The sequence below is a fragment of the Oncorhynchus nerka genome, linkage group LG27 (assembly GCF_034236695.1).
Source record: "Oncorhynchus nerka isolate Pitt River linkage group LG27, Oner_Uvic_2.0, whole genome shotgun sequence".
In the NCBI taxonomy this organism is placed as follows: domain Eukaryota; kingdom Metazoa; phylum Chordata; class Actinopteri; order Salmoniformes; family Salmonidae; genus Oncorhynchus; species Oncorhynchus nerka.
Genome location: NC_088422.1, coordinates 109,601,158 through 109,617,895, shown reverse-complemented (window position 1 = coordinate 109,617,895; position 16,738 = coordinate 109,601,158). Strand labels below are relative to the sequence as shown.

Genomic DNA, 16,738 nt, shown 5'->3' with positions numbered 1-16,738 from the left:
GATACTCCACCCCCCGTCTAAATGTTGACCTGATACTCCACACCCCTGTCCTGTCTAAATGTTGACCTGATACTCCACCCCCCTGTCCTGTCTAAATGTTGACCTGATACTCCACCTGTCCTGTCTAAATGTTGACCTGATACTCCACCCCCTGTCCTGTCTAAATGTTGACCTGATACTCCACCCCCTGTCCTGTCTAAATGTTGACCTGATACTCCACCTGTCCTGTCTAAATGTTGACCTGATACCCACCCCCCTGTCTAAATGTTGACCTGATACTCCACCCCCTGTCCTGTCTAAATGTTGACCTATGACTCCACCCCCTGTCATGTCTTATATTCCTGTGAACCAATAAGGAGCCCACTGATTGTCAGTTCTGGATGTGGGCTCTGACCACTGATGTCATTTGTGTGCTGTGATTCGTGCAGGTGCGTCTGCTGGGTGTGGTTTCTCAGGGCCAGCCCACCTTGGTCATCATGGAGCTGATGACTAAAGGAGATCTGAAGAGCCACCTGAGGTCACTACGGGCTAAAGATGTAAGTTACCTATCTGTCATCCTGACCCCTAACCTCTCATCCTGACCCCTACCACCTAGTCACCTGAGGTAACTTTGGGCTAAAGACTTAAGTTACTTACCCTCCTCCTGTTCCCTCATCCTGACCCCTAACCCCTCATCCTAACCCCTAACCTCTCATCCTGACCCCTAACCCTCATCCTAACCCCTCATCCTGACCCCTAACCCCTCCTCATGTTCCTCATCCTGACCCCCTAACCCCTCCTCCTGTTCCCTCATCCTGACCCCTCATCCTAACCCCTAACCCCTCATCCTAACCCCTAACCCCTCATCCTGACCCCTAACCCCTCCTCCTGTTCCCTCATCCTAACCCCTAACCCCTCATCCTGACCCCTAACCCCTCATCCTGACCCCTAACCCCTCCTCCTGTTCCCTCATCCTGACCCCTAACCCCTCATCCCTAACCCCTAACCCTCATCCTAACCCCTAATCCTAACCCCTAACCCCTCATCCTGACCCCTAACCCCTCATCCTAACCCCTAACCCTCATCCTAACCCCCTAACCCCTCATCCTGACCCCTAACCCCTCCTCCTGTTCCCTCATCCTGACCCCTAACCCCTCATCCTAACCCCCCTCATCCTGACCCCCCTAACCCCTCCTCCTGTTCCCTCATCCTGACCCCTAACCCCTCATCCTGACCCCTAACCCCTCATCCTAACCCCTAACCCCTCATCCTGACCCCTACCGCCTGAGGTCACTAAAAATAATACAATTGTATTTATCACATGCTCCGAATACAACCTTACCTTGAAATGCTTACTTACAAGCCCTTAACCAACAATGCTGTTCAAGAAATAGTTAACTAAATATAATGTAGTCTGGGTGGCCATTAGTTGTTCAGCAGTCTTAAGGCTTGGGGTTAAGGAGCCTTTTGGACCTAGACATGGCGCTCCGGTACCGTGCTGTAGCAGAGAGAACAGTCTTGATCTTGGGTGACTGGAGTTTTCCAAAAATATGGGCCTTCCTCTGACACCGTCTAGTATAGAGGTACTGGGTGGTAGGGAGCCTGGTATAGAGGTCCTGGGTGGCAGGGAGCCTGGTATAGAGGTCCTGGGTGGCAGGGAGCCTGGTATAGAGGTCCTGGGTTGCTCACATTGGCTACGGAGAGCGTGATCACACAGTTGTCCGGGAACAGCTGGTGCTCTAATGCATGCTTCAGTGTTGCTTGCCTCGAAGCGAGAATAAAAGGCATTTAGCTGGTCTGGTTGGCACGCTTCACTGGGCAGCTCGCAGTTTCCCTTTGTAGTCCGTAATCGTTCCACATTCGACAAGCGTCAGCGGCAGGGTAGCCTAGTGGTTAGAGTGTAGAGGCGGCAGGGTAGCCTAGTGGTTAGAGTGTAGAGGTGGCAGGGTAGCCTAGTGGTTAGAGTGTAGAGGTGGTAGGGTAGCCTAGTGGTTAGAGTGTAGAGGTGGCAGGTAGCCTAGTGGTTAGAGTGTAGAGGTGGTAGGGTAGCCTAGTGGTTAGAGTGTAGAGGTGGCAGGTAGCCTAGTGGTTAGAGTGTAGAGGTGGTGTACCCCTAGTGGTTAGAGTGTAGAGGTGGCAGGTAGCCCCCTGGTTAGAGTGTAGACACAGGGTAGCCCCCTAGAGTGTAGAGGCGGCAGGGTAGCCTAGTGGTTAGAGTGTAGAGGCCCCCTAGTGGTTAGAGTGTAGAGGCGGCAGGGTAGCCTAGTGGTTAGAGTGTACCGGCAGGGTAGCCTAGTGGTTTAGTGTAGAGGCGGCAGGGTAGCCTAGTGGTCTTAGTGTAGAGGCACACAGGGTAGCCTCGTGGTTAGAGAGACGGCAGGGTAGCCCTCTAGTGGTTAGAGTGTAGACGGCAGGGTAGCCTAGTGGTTAGAGTGTAGAGGCGGCAGGGTAGCCTAGTGGTTAGAGTGTAGAGGCGGCAGGGTAGCCTAGTGGTTAGAGTGTAGAGGCGGCAGGGTAGCCTAGTGGTTAGAGTCAGAGGCGGCAGGGGTAGCCTAGTGGTTAGAGTGTAGAGGCGGCAGGGTAGCCTAGTGGTTAGAGCGTTGGACTAGTAACTGGAAGGTTGATCTATTTACCCTGAGCAGGAGGTAGAGGATAATTTACCCTGAACAGGAGTTATATCAGAGGTGTTATGTTACAGGGGCTGCAGGGTAGCCTAGTGGTTAGAGAGTTGGACTAGTAACCGGAAGGCGGCAAGTTCAAACCCCTCGAGCTGACAAGGTACTCACAAGTCGCCCCCTGAACAGGCAGTTAACCCCTGTTCCTAGGCCGTCCTTGAAAATAAGAATTTGTTCTTAACTGACTTGCCTAGTGACATAAAGGTAAAATAAAATAAATAAAATAGTAGGATTCAGTCTTAGTCCTGTATTGACTCTTTGCCTGTTTGGTGGTTCGTCTGAGGGCATACCGGGATTTCTTATAAGCATCCGGATTAGTGTCCCCTCCTGAAAGCAGCAGCTTTCCGCACCCTAAATGCTATGCTACAGGATTGTTTTGCTAACACAGACTGGAATATGTTCTGGGATTCATCCAATGGCATTGAGGAGTACACCACATCAGTCACTGGCTTCATCAATAAGTGCATTGATGATGTTGACCTACATATCCCCTGGATTACAGGCGGATGTTGCCTGTAATCCATGGCTTCTGGTTGGGATATGTAAGGCCCACTGGGGACAACATCATCAATGCACTTATTTAGCTCTGTATTGCTGTTGCCTTTAACCTACCTGGTTAAATAAAGGTGTTCTCAACTAGCCTACCTGGTTAAATAAAGGTGTTCTCAACTAGCCTACCTGGTTAAATAAAGGTGTTCTCAACTGGCCTACCTGGTTAAATAAAGGTGTTCTCAACTGGCTTACCTGGTTAAATAAAGGTGTTCTCAACTAGCCTACCTGGTTAAATAAAGGTGTTCTCAACTAGCCTACCTGGTTAAATAAAGGTGTTCTCAACAGCCTACCTGGTTAAATAAAGGTGTTCTCAACTAGCCTACCTGGTTAAATAAAGGTGTTCTCAACTGGCCTACCTGGTTAAATAAAGGGGTTCTCAACTGCCTACCTGGTTAAATAAAGGTGTTCTCAACTGGCCTACCTGGTTAAATAAAGGGGTTCTCAACTAGCCTACCTGGTTAAATAAAGGTGTTCTCAACTGGCCTACCTGGTTAAATAAAGGTGATCTGGCCTACCTGGTTAAATAAAGGTCAATAAAAACAATGTAAAAGAAACTCTACCTCTGGTGAATAATATCTATCTATTTCTATCTATCTAATAATATCTCGAGACTTCCTCAATATTAGACATCGCGCACCAGCTGTAATTGACAAATAGACACACCTCGTCTTACCAGACACACACACCCTCGTCTTACCAGACACACACCCCCCTTGTCTTACCAGACACACCCCCCCCTCGTCTTACCAGACACACACCCCCCTCGTCTTACCAGACACACACCACCCCTCGTCTTACCAGACACACTCACCCCCTCGTCTTACCAGACACACACCACCCCTCGTCTTACCAGACACACACCCCCCCTCGTCTTACCAGACACACACCCCTCGTCTTACCAGACTAAGCTGTTCTGTCCTGCTGATGCTGAAAACCCAGCACACTGAATATTATCCTTATCAGTGTCGTCATTCAGCCTCGGTGAAACATAAGATGTTTCAGTTTATGTCCTGTTGGTAGGATAATCTTGAACAGAGTTTATCCAGTTTATTCTCCAGTGATTGTACGTTCGCTAATAGAAAGGACGGTGGAGGCGGGTTACCCACTCGCTTACGAATCCTCACAAGGCCCCCTGAACTACACCCCCTGTATCTCCATCCTTATGAATCCTCACAAGGCCCCCTGACCTACATCCTTATGAATCCTCACAAGGCCCCCTGACCTACATCCTTATGAATCCTCACAAGGCCCCCTGACCTACATCCTTATGAATCCTCACAAGGCCCCCTGACCTACATCCCCCTGTATCTCCATCCTTACGAATCCTCACAAGGCCCCCTGACCTACACCCCCTGTATCTCCATCCTTATGAATCCTCACAAGGCCCCCTGACCTACATCCCCTGTATCTCCATCCTTATGAATCCTCACAAGGCCCCTGAACTACATCCCCTGTATCTCCATCCTTATGAATCCTCACAAGGCCCCTGACCTACATCCCCTGTATCTCCATCCTTATGAATCCTCACAAGGCCCCTGACCTACATCCTTACGAATCCTCACAAGGCCCCCTGACCTACACCCCCTGTATCTACATCCTTATGAATCCTCACAAGGCCCCCTGAACTACATCCCCTGTATCTCCATCCTTATGAATCCTCACAAGGCCCCCTGACCTACATCCCCTGTATCTCCATCCTTATGAATCCTCACAAGGCCCCTGACCTACATCCTTATGAATCCTCACAAGGCCCCTGACCTACATCCTTATGAATCCTCACAAGGCCCCTGACCTACATCCCCTGTATCTCCATCCTTATGAATCCTCACAAGGCCCCCTGACCATCCCCTGTATCCATCCTTATGAATCTCACAAGGCCCCTGACCTACATCCTACGAATCCTCACAAGGCCCCCTGACCTACATCCCTGTATCTAATCCTTATGAATCCTCACAAGGCCCCTGAACTACATCCCCCTGTATCTCCATCCTTACGAATCCTCACAAGGCCCCTGAACTACATCCCCTGTATCTCCATCCTTATGAATCCTCACAAGGCCCCTGTATCTCCATCCTTATGAATCCTCACAAGGCCCCTGAACTACATCCCCTGTATCTCCATCCTTATGAATCCTCACAAGGCCCCTGAACTACATCCCCTGTATCTCCATCCTTATGAATCCTCACAAGGCCCCTGTATCTCCATCCTTATGAATCCTCACAAGGCCCCTGAACTACATCCCCTGTATCTCCATCCTTATGAATCCTCACAAGGCCCCTGACCTACATCCCCTGTATCAATCCTCACAAGGCCCCTGAACTACATCCCCCTGTATCTCCATCCTTATGAATCCTCACAAGGCCCCCTGACCTACATCCTTATGAATCCTCACAAGGCCCCCTGAACTACATCCCCTGTATCTCCATCCTTACGAATCCTCACAAGGCCCCTGACCTACATCCCCCTTCCATCGAATCCTCACAAGGCCCCTGACCTACATCCCTGTATCTCCATCCTTATGAATCCTCACAAGGCCCCCTGAACTACATCCTTACGAATCCTCACAAGGCCCCCTGACCTACATCCCCTGTATCTCCATCCTTACGAATCCTCACAAGGCCCCCTGACCTACATCCCCCTGTATCTCCATCCTTACGAATCCTCACAAGGCCCCCTGAACTACATCCTTATGAATCCTCACAAGGCCCCCTGACCTACACCCCCTGTATCTCCATCCTTATGAATCCTCACAAGGCCCCTGAACTACATCCTTACGAATCTCCAAGGCCCTGAACTACATCCCCTGTATCTCCATCCTTATGAATCCTCACAAGGCCCCCTGAACTACATCCCCTGTATCTCCATCCTTATGAATCCTCACAAGGCCCCCTGATTACATCCTTATGAATCCTCAAGGCCCCCTGAACTACATCCCCTGTATCTCCATCCTTATGAATCCTCACAAGGCCCCTGACTACATCCCCTGTATCTCCATCCTTATGAATCCTCACAAGGCCCCTGACCTACATCCTTATGAATCCTCACAAGGCCCCCTGACCTACATCCTTATCCTGAATCCTCACAAGGCCCCTGACCTCATCCTATGAATCCTCACAAGGCCCCTGAACTACATCCCCCTGTATCTCCATCCTTATGAATCCTCACAAGGCCCCTGAATCTACATCCTTATGAATCCTCACAAGGCCCCCTGAACTACATCCCCTGTATCTCCATCCTTATGAATCCTCACAAGGCCCCCTGAACTATCTCCCCTGTATCCTTTATGAATCCTCACAAGGCCCCTGAACTACATCCCTGTATCTCCATCCTTATGAATCCTCACAAGGCCCCTGACCTACATCCCCCTGTATCGAATCCTCACAAGGCCCCTGACCTACATCCCCTGTATCTCCATCCTTATGAATCCTCACAAGGCCCCCTGAACTACATCCTTACGAATCCTCACAAGGCCCCCTGACCTACATCCCCTGTATCTCCATCCTTACGAATCCTCACAAGGCCCCCTGACCTACATCCCCCTGTATCTCCATCCTTACGAATCCTCACAAGGCCCCCTGAACTACATCCTTATGAATCCTCACAAGGCCCCCTGACCTACACCCCCTGTATCTCCATCCTTATGAATCCTCACAAGGCCCCCTGAACTACATCCTTACGAATCCTCACAAGGCCCCCTGACCTACACCCCCTGTATCTCCATCCTATGAATCCTCACAAGGCCCCTGAACTACATCCCCTGTATCTACATCCTTATGAATCCTCACAAGGCCCCTGAACTACATCCCCCTGTATCTCCATCCTTATGAATCCTCACAAGGCCCCTGAACTACATCCCCCTGTATCTCCATCCTTATGAATCCTCACAAGGCCCCTGAACTACATCCCCCTGTATCTCCATCCTTATGAATCCTCACAAGGCCCCTGAACTACATCCCCTGTATCTCCATCCTTATGAATCCTCACAAGGCCCCTGACCTACATCCTTATGAATCTCACAAGGCCCCCTGAACTACATCCCCTGTATCTCCATCCTTATGAATCCTCACAAGGCCCCCTGAACTACATCCCCTGTATCTCCATCCTTATGAATCCTCACAAGGCCCCTGACCTACATCCTTATGAATCCTCACAAGGCCCCTGAACTACATCCCTGTATCTCCATCCTTATAATCCTCACAAGGCCCCTACCTACATCCTTACGAATCCTCACAAGGCCCCTGACCTACATCCCCTGTATCTCCATCCTTATGAATCCTCACAAGGCCCCTGAACTACATCCCTGAATCTCACAAGGCCCCCTCCTACATCCCTGAATCCTCACAAGGCCCCTGACCTACATCCCCCTGTATCTCCATCCTACGAATCCTCACAAGGCCCCTGAACTACATCCTTATGAATCCTCACAAGGCCCCTGACCTACACCCCTGTATCTCCATCCTTATGAATCCTCACAAGGCCCCTGAACTACATCCTTACGAATCCTCACAAGGCCCCCCCTGACCTACACCCCCTGTATCTCCATCCTTATGAATCCTCACAAGGCCCCTGAACTACATCCCCCTGTATCTACATCCTTATGAATCCTCACAAGGCCCCTGAACCTACATCCCCTGTATCTCCATCCTTATGAATCCTCACAAGGCCCCTGAACTACATCCCCTGTATCTCCATCCTTATGAATCCTCACAAGGCCCCCTGAACTACATCCCCTGTATCTCCATCCTTATGAATCCTCACAAGGCCCCCTGAACTACATCCCCCTGTATCTCCATCCTTATGAATCCTCACAAGGCCCGCTGAACTACATCCCCCTGTATCTCCATCCTTATGAATCCTCACAAGGCCCCTGAACTACATCCCCCTGTATCTCCATCCTTATGAATCCTCACAAGGCCCCTGACCTACATCCTTATGAATCTTCACAAGGCCCCCTGACCTACATCCTTATGAATCCTCACAAGGCCCCCTGACCTACATCCTTACGAATCCTCACAAGGCCCCTGACCTACATCCTTATGAATCCTCACAAGGCCCCTGACCTACATCCCCCTGTATCTCCATCCTTATGAATCCTCACAAGGCCCCTGACCTACATCCCCCTGTATCTCCATCCTTATGAATCCTCACAAGGTCCCCTGACCTACATCCCCCTGTATCTCCATCCTTATGAATCCTCACAAGGTCCCCTGACCTACATCCCCTGTATCTCCATCCTTATGAATCCTCACAAGGCCCCCTGACCTACATCCCCTGGATCTCCATCCTTATGAATCCTCACAAGGCCCCCTGACCTACATCCCTGGATCTCCATCCTTATGAATCCTCACAAGGCCCCCTGAACTACATCCCCCTGTATCTCCATCCTTATGAATCCTCACAAGGCCCCCTGAACTACATCCCCCTGTATCTCCATCCTTATGAATCCTCACAAGGCCCCCTGACCTACATCCCCTCACAAGGCCCCACCTACATCCCTATGAATCCTCACAAGGCCCCCTGACCTACATCCTTATGAATCCTCACAAGGCCCCTGAACTACATCCCCTGTATCTCCATCCTTATGAATCCTCACAAGGCCCCTGACCTACATCCCCTGTATCTCCATCCTTATGAATCCTCACAAGGCCCCCTGACCTACATCCCCTGTATCTCCATCCTTATGAATCCTCACAAGGCCCCCTGACCTACATCCCCCTGTATCTCCATCCTTATGAATCCTCACAAGGTCCCCTGACCTACATCCCCCTGTATCTCCATCCTTATGAATCCTCACAAGGTCCCCTGACCTACATCCCCTGTATCCATCATTATGAATCCTCACAAGGCCCCCTGACCTACATCCCCTGGATCTCCATCCTTACGAATCCTCACAAGGCCCCCTGACCTACATCCCCTGGATCTCCATCCTTATGAATCCTCACAAGGCCCCCTGACCTACATCCCCCCTGTATCTCCATCCTTATGAATCCTCACAAGGCCCCCTGACCTACATCCTTACGAATCCTCACAAGGCCCCCTGACCTACACCCCCTGTATCTACATCCTTATGAATCCTCACAAGGCCCCCTGACCTACATCCTTATGAATCCTCACAAGGCCCCCTGACCTACATCTCCATCCTTATGAATCCTCACAAGGCCCCCTGACCTACATCCTTATGAATCCTCACAAGGCCCCCTGACCTACATCCTTATGAATCCTCACAAGGCCTCCTGAACTACATCCCCCTGTATCTCCATCCTTATGAATCCTCACAAGGCCCCCTGACCTACATCCCCTGTATCTCCATCCTTATGAATCCTCACAAGGCCCCCTGAACTACATCCTTATGAATCCTCACAAGGCCCCCTGACCTACATCCCCTGTATCTCCATCCTTATGAATCCTCACAAGGCCCCCTGACCTACATCCTTACGAATCCTCACAAGGCCCCCTGAACTACATCCCCTGGATCTCCATCCTTACGAATCCTCACAAGGCCCCCTGACCTACATCCTTATGAATCCTCACAAGGCCCCCTGACCTACATCCCCTGGATCTCCATCCTTATGAATCCTCACAAGGCCCCCTGACCTACATCCCCTGAATCTCCATCCTTACGAATCCTCACAAGGCCCCCTGAACTACATCCTTATGAATCCTCACAAGGCCCCCTGACCTACATCCTTATGAATCCTCACAAGGCCCCCTGAACTACATCCCCTGGATCTCCATCTTTTCTTCACGCGAGTGACAGGGATTTGGGCCTGGTCTGGGAGAAACAGTATGTCCTTCACGTCCGACTCATTAAATTAAAGATCTTTGTCCAGTTTGAGGTGAGTAATTACTGTTCTGCTATCCAGAAGTTCTTTCCGGTCTTACGAGACGGTAGCATCAACATTATGTACACAATAAGTTACAAACAATGAGAAAACACACACAATGTGTTAGGAGCCTGTAAACCGGCAGCCATCCCCTCCGACGCCATTGCGTGACAGGCCCTTACGTTACCTAGCCCTACTCTACACCCTTCAATACCTCATCCGATCTCCCGACCTGAACCTTCCTACTCTGTCCTCTACCGTACCCACCTCAGCTCCCACATGGACTCTAACCTTCTCTCTCTCCTCTCCTCTCTCCTCCCCTACAGCCCTACAGTCTCAACCTTCCTCCTCTGAAGGAGATTATTCAGATGGACTCTAACCTTCTCTCTCTCCTCTCCTCTCTCCTCCCCTACAGCCGTCCCAGTCCTACAGTCTCAACCTCCCTCCTCTAAAGGAGATTATTCAGATGGACTCTAACCTCCTCTCTCCTCCCCTACAGCCGTCCCAGTCCTACAGTCTCAACCTCCCTCCTCTAAAGGAGATTATTCAGATGGACTCTAACCTCCTCTCTCCTCCTGACAGCCGTCCCAGTCCTACAGTCTCAACCTCCCTCCTCTAAAGGAGATTATTCAGATGGACTCTAACCTCCTCTCTCTCCTCTCTCTCCTCCCCTACAGCCGTCCCAGTCCTACAGTCTCAACCTCCCTCCTCTAAAGGAGATTATTCAGATGGACTCTAACCTCCTCTCTCTCCTCTCTCTCCTCCCCTACAGCCGTCCCAGTCCTACAGTCTCAACCTCCCTCCTCTGAAGGAGATTATTCAGATGGACTCTAACCTCCTCTCTCCTCCCCTACAGCCGTCCCAGTCCTACAGTCTCAACCTCCCTCCTCTGAAGGAGATTATTCAGATGGACTCTAACCTCCTCTCTCTCCTCTCCTCTCTCCTCCCCTACAGCCGTCCCAGTCCTACAGTCTCAACCTCCCTCCTCTAAAGGAGATTATTCAGATGGACTCTAACCTCCTCTCTCTCCTCTCTCTCCTCCTGACAGCCGTCCCAGTCCTACAGTCTCAACCTCCCTCCTCTGAAGGAGATTATTCAGATGGACTCTAACCTCCTCTCTCTCCTCTCTCTCCTCCCCTACAGCCGTCCCAGTCCTACAGTCTCAACCTCCCTCTTCTGAAGGAGATTATTCAGATGGACTCTAACCTCCTCTCTCTCCTCTCTCTCCTCCCCTACAGCCGTCCCAGTCCTACAGTCTCAACCTCCCTCCTCTAAAGGAGATTATTCAGATGGACTCTAACCTCCTCTCTCTCCTCCCCTACAGCCGTCCCAGTCCTACAGTCTCAACCTCCCTCCTCTAAAGGAGATTATTCAGATGGACTCTAACCTCCTCTCTCTCCTCTCTCTCCTCCCCTACAGCCGTCCCAGTCCTACAGTCTCAACCTCCCTCCTCTAAAGGAGATTATTCAGATGGACTCTAACCTCCTCTCTCTCCTCCCCTACAGCCGTCCCAGTCCTACAGTCTCAACCTCCCTCCTCTAAAGGAGATTATTCAGATGGACTCTAACCTCCTCTCTCCTCCTGACAGCCGTCCCAGTCCTACAGTCTCAACCTCCCTCCTCTAAAGGAGATTATTCAGATGGACTCTAACCTCCTCTCTCCTCCTGACAGCCGTCCCAGTCCTACAGTCTCAACCTCCCTCCTCTGAAGGAGATTATTCAGATGGACTCTAACCTCCTCTCTCTCCTCCCCTACAGCCGTCCCAGTCCTACAGTCTCAACCTCCCTCCTCTAAAGGAGATTATTCAGATGGACTCTAACCTCCTCTCTCCTCCCCTACAGCCGTCCCAGTCCTACAGTCTCAACCTCCCTCCTCTAAAGGAGATTATTCAGATGGACTCTAACCTCCTCTCTCCTCCCCTACAGCCGTCCCAGTCCTACAGTCTCAACCTCCCTCCTCTAAAGGAGATTATTCAGATGGACTCTAACCTTCTCTCTCTCCTCTCCTCTCTCCTCCCCTACAGCCGTCCCAGTCCTACAGTCTCAACCTCCCTCCTCTGAAGGAGATTATTCAGATGGCTGGGCAGATAGCTGACGGGATGTCTTATCTCAACGCTAACAAGTTTGTCCACAGAGACCTGGCCGCCAGGAACTGTATGGTGGCAGACGACTACACCGTCAAGATAGGTGGTAAGAACAGACAGACTTCCTACTAAAGAATTACAATTTAATCAGACTTGTAATTTAGCCTCGTATGTTGATGTGAACAGTGTTCTTCTACATGCATGTTAAGTCATTCCCCCCGTCTTCCCTGCGTGTGAGTAGATTTTGGTATGACCAGAGACATCTATGAGACAGACTACTACCGTAAAGGAGGAAAGGGGTTGCTGCCGGTCCGATGGATGTCCCCCGAGTCCCTTAAAGATGGAGTGTTCACCACCACCTCGGATGTCTGGTAACTGCACCGTTCAACCATTCACCTTCTCATTTCAATGAGGATGGAGCCATTTATTTCACTTCCAGGAGGGACTACGTTTAAAAGGAATGGAGCCTGAACCCCTCTCTCCATTTGTCCCCTCTTGGGAAGCCATTTAGCCTGATGTTTTGAGAGGGAGTGGAACACAAGTCCCATTCCAGCTTCTGTCTGTCTGTTTAAAGCAGAGCTGGCCAGTAGGTCTCACTACCGTTTATATAAACAGTACACTACTACAGCACACTACTACAGCACACTACAGTAGATATCTCTTCTCTACATTACTCCTCCTCCAGTAACTCCTCTACATTACTCCTCTCCTCCAGTAACGCCTCTATATTACTCCTCTCCTCCAGTAACTCTTTTACATTACTCCTCTCCTCCAGCAACTCCTCTACATTACTCCTCTCCTCCAGTAACTCCTCTTACCTTACTCCTCTACATTACTCCTCTCCTCCAGTAACTTCTCTACATTACTCCTCTCCTCCAGTAACTCCTCTACATTACTCCTCTCCTCCAGTAACGCCTTCTCTTCTCTCCAGTAACTCCTCTATATTACTCCTCTCCTCCAGCAACTCCTCTACATTACTCCTCTCCTCCAGTAACGCCTCTATATTACTCCTCTCCTCCAGTAACTCTTCTCCTCCAGTAACTCTTTTACATTACTCCTCTCCTCCAGTAACGCCTCTATATTACTCCTCTCCTCCAGTAACTTCTCTACATTACTCCTCTCCTCCAGCAACTCCTCTACAATACTCCTCTACATTACTCCTCTCCTCCAGTTACTCCTCTATATTACTCCTCTCCTCCAGTAACTCCTCTATATTACTCCTCTCCTCCAGTAACTCTTCTATATTACTCCTCTCCTCCAGTAACTCCTCTACATTACTCCTCTCCTCCAGCATCTCCTCTATATTACCCCTCTCCTCCAGCATCTCCTCTATATTACTCCTCTCCTCCAGCATCTCCTCTATATTACTCCTCTCCTCCAGTAACTCCTCTCCTCCAGCAACTCCTCTACATTACTCCTCTCCTCCAGTAACTCCTCTATATTACTCCTCTCCTCCAGTAACTCCTCTATATTACTCCTCTCCTCCAGTAACTCCTCTATATTACTCCTCTCCTCCAGCAACTCCTTACATTACTCCTCTCCTCCAGTAACTCCTCTATATTACTTCTCTCCTCCAGTAACTCCTCTATATTACTTCTCTCCTCCAGTAACTTCTCTATATTACTCCTCTCCTCCAGTAACTCCTCTCCTCTACAATACTCCTCTACATTACTCCTCTCCTCCAGTTACTCCTCTACCTTACTCCTCTCCTCCAGTAACTCCTCTACATTACTCCTCTCCTCCAGTAACTCCTCTACATTACTCCTCTCCTCCAGTAACTCTTCTCCTCTAGTAACTCCTCTACATTACTCCTCTCCTCCAGCAACTCCTCTACATTACTCCTCTCCTCCAGTAACTCCTCTATATTACTCCTCTCCTCCAGTAACTCCTCTACATTACTCCTCTCCTCCAGTAACTCCTCTCCTCCAGTAACTCCTCTACATTACTCCTCTCCTCCAGCAACTCCTCTACATTACTCCTCTACATTACTCCTCTCCTCTAGTAACTCCTCTATATCTGATCACACACACACACACACATAGGATCTTGGTGTGTAGGGTCAGGGTGTATGGTGTATAGGGTGTATAGAGTCATGGTTTATAGCATGTGTAGTGCTATGGTGCATAGGGTCATGGTGTGTAGGGTTTATAGGGTGTATAGGGTGTATAGGGTCAATGTGTATAGGGTCATGGTGTGTAGTGTCAGGGTGTATTGGGTGTGTATAGGGTGTGTAGGGTGTATAGGGTCATGGTGTATAGGGTCATGGTGTATAGGGTCATGGTGTGTAGCGTGTATAGGGTCAGGGTGTGTAGGGTCATGGTGTGTAGGGTGTATAGGGTCATGGTGTGTAGCGTGTATAGGGTCAGGGTGTGTAGGGTGTATAGGGTCAGGGTGTGTAGCGTGTATAGGGTCAGGGAGTATAGGGTCAGGGTGTATAGGGTCAGGGTGTGTAGGGAGTATAGGGTCAGGGTGTGTAGGGTGTATAGGGTCAGGGTGTGTAGGGTCATGGTGTGTAGGGTGTATAGGGTCAGGGTGTGTAGGGTCATGGTGTATAGGGTCAGGGTGTGTAGGGTGTATAGGGTCAGGGTGTGTAAGGTCATGGTGTGTAGGGTATATAGGGTCAGGGTGTGTAGGGTGTGTAGGGTCATGGTGTATAGGGTCATGGTGTGTAGGGTGTATAGGGTCAGGGTGTGTAGGGTCATGGTGTATAGGGTCATGGTGTGTAGGGTGTATAGGGTCAGGGTGTGTAGGGTCATGGTGTATAGGGTCAGGGTGTGTAGGGTCATGGTGTATAGGGTCAGGGTGTGTAGGGTGTATAGGGTCATGGTGTGTAGCGTGTATAGGGTCATGGTGTGTAGCGTGTATAGGGTCAGGGTGTATAGTGTCATGGTGTGTAGGGTCAGGGTGTATAGTGTCATGGTGTATAGGGTGTATAGGGTCAGGGTGTATAGTGTCATGGTGTATAGGGTGTATAGTGTCATGGTGTGTAGGGTCATGGTGTGTAGTGTCATGGTGTATAGGGTATATAGTGTCATAGTGTTTAGGGTGTATAGGGTCAGGGTGTATAGTGTCATGGTGTATAGGGTATATAGTGTCATGGTGTATAGGGTCAGTGTGTTTAGGGTATGTAGGGTTAGGGTGTATAGTTTCAGGGTATGTAGGGTTACGGTGTATAGTTTCAGGGTATATAGGGTCTGGATGTGTAGGGTCATGGTGTGTAGGGTGTATAGGGTCATGGTGTATAGGGTGTATAGGGTCATGGTGTGTAGGGTCAGGGTGTGTAGGGTGTATAGGGTTATGGTGTGTAGGGTCAGGGTGTATAGGGTGTATAGGGTCAGGGTGTGTAGGGTGTATAGTGTCATGGTGTGTAGGGTGTATAGGGTCAAGGTGTATAGGGTTATGGTGTGTAGGGTCAGGGTGTATAGTGTCATGGTGTATAGGGTTCATAGTGTGTAGGGTCAGGGTGTATAGGGTCATGGTGTATAGTGTCAGGGTATGTAGGTCATGGTGTATAGGGTCAGGGTGTATGTAGGTGTCAGGGTGTATAGGGTGTGTGTCAGGGTGTATAGGGTGTATAGTGTCAGGGTGTATAGGGTCAGGGTGTATAGTGTCAGGGTGTATAGTGTCAGGGTGTATAGGGTCAGGGTGTATAGTGTCAGGGTGTATAGGGTGTATAGTGTCAGGGTGTATAGGGTGTATAGTGTCAGGGTGTATAGTGTCAGGGTGTATAGGGTGTATAGTGTCAGGGTGTATAGTGTCAGGGTGTATAGTGTCAGGGTGTATAGGGTGTATAGTGTCAGGGTGTATAGGGTCAGGGTGTGTAGATCTAGGGTGTATAGGGTCAGGGTGTGTAGGGTGTATAATCCTGTCTCCTCTCTCTCTGCAGGTCTTTTGGGGTGGTGTTATGGGAGATAGCCACACTAGCAGAGCAGCCCTACCAGGGGATGTCTAATGAGCAGGTTCTGCGCTTCGTTATGGACGGAGGACTGCTGGACAAACCAGACAACTGCCCTGACATGCTGTGAGTTACTCACACCTGGGTGTCCGTTAGCCCGGTATACCATGACCCTACCCGGAGTTACACACACACACACCTGGGTGTCCGTTATGGACGGAGGACTGCTAGACAAACCAGACAACTGCCCTGACATGCTGTGAGTTACTCACACCTGGGTGTCCGTTAGCCCGGTATACCATGACCCTACCCGGAGTTACACACACACACACACCTGGGTGTCCGTTATGGACGGAGGACTGCTAGACAAACCAGACAACTGCCCTGACATGCTGTGAGTTACACACACACACACCTGGGTGTCCGTTAGCCCGGTATACCATGACCCTACCCGGAGTTACACACACACACACCTGGGTGTCCGTTATGGACGGAGGACTGCTAGACAAACCAGACAACTGCCCTGACATGCTGTGAGTTACACACACACACACCTGGGTGTCCGTTAGCCCGGTATACCATGACCCTACCCGGAGTTACACACACACACACACACCTGGGTGTCCGTTAGCCCGGTATACCATGACCCTACCCGGTATATCTGGGTTTTTGCCCTGGAAAAGCCGATAAATAAAATTGGTGCTGGCCAATTGTCCAGGGGAAGAAAAAT

At 50.1% G+C, this 16,738-nt stretch overlaps 1 protein-coding gene across 1 annotated transcript in view; it reads left to right on the top strand.

Annotated features, from left to right (window-relative positions):
• LOC135565185 (insulin-like growth factor 1 receptor) overlaps positions 1-16,738 on the top strand; it is a gene marked incomplete at its 5' end in the record, with an annotated part of 64,064 nt that overhangs the window by 42,209 nt on the left and 5,117 nt on the right. Inside the window, 4 exon segments of the mRNA XM_065011246.1 lie at positions 429-536; positions 12,063-12,219; positions 12,355-12,484; positions 16,000-16,134. Of these exon segments, the coding sequence (XP_064867318.1) occupies positions 429-536; positions 12,063-12,219; positions 12,355-12,484; positions 16,000-16,134 (530 nt within the window).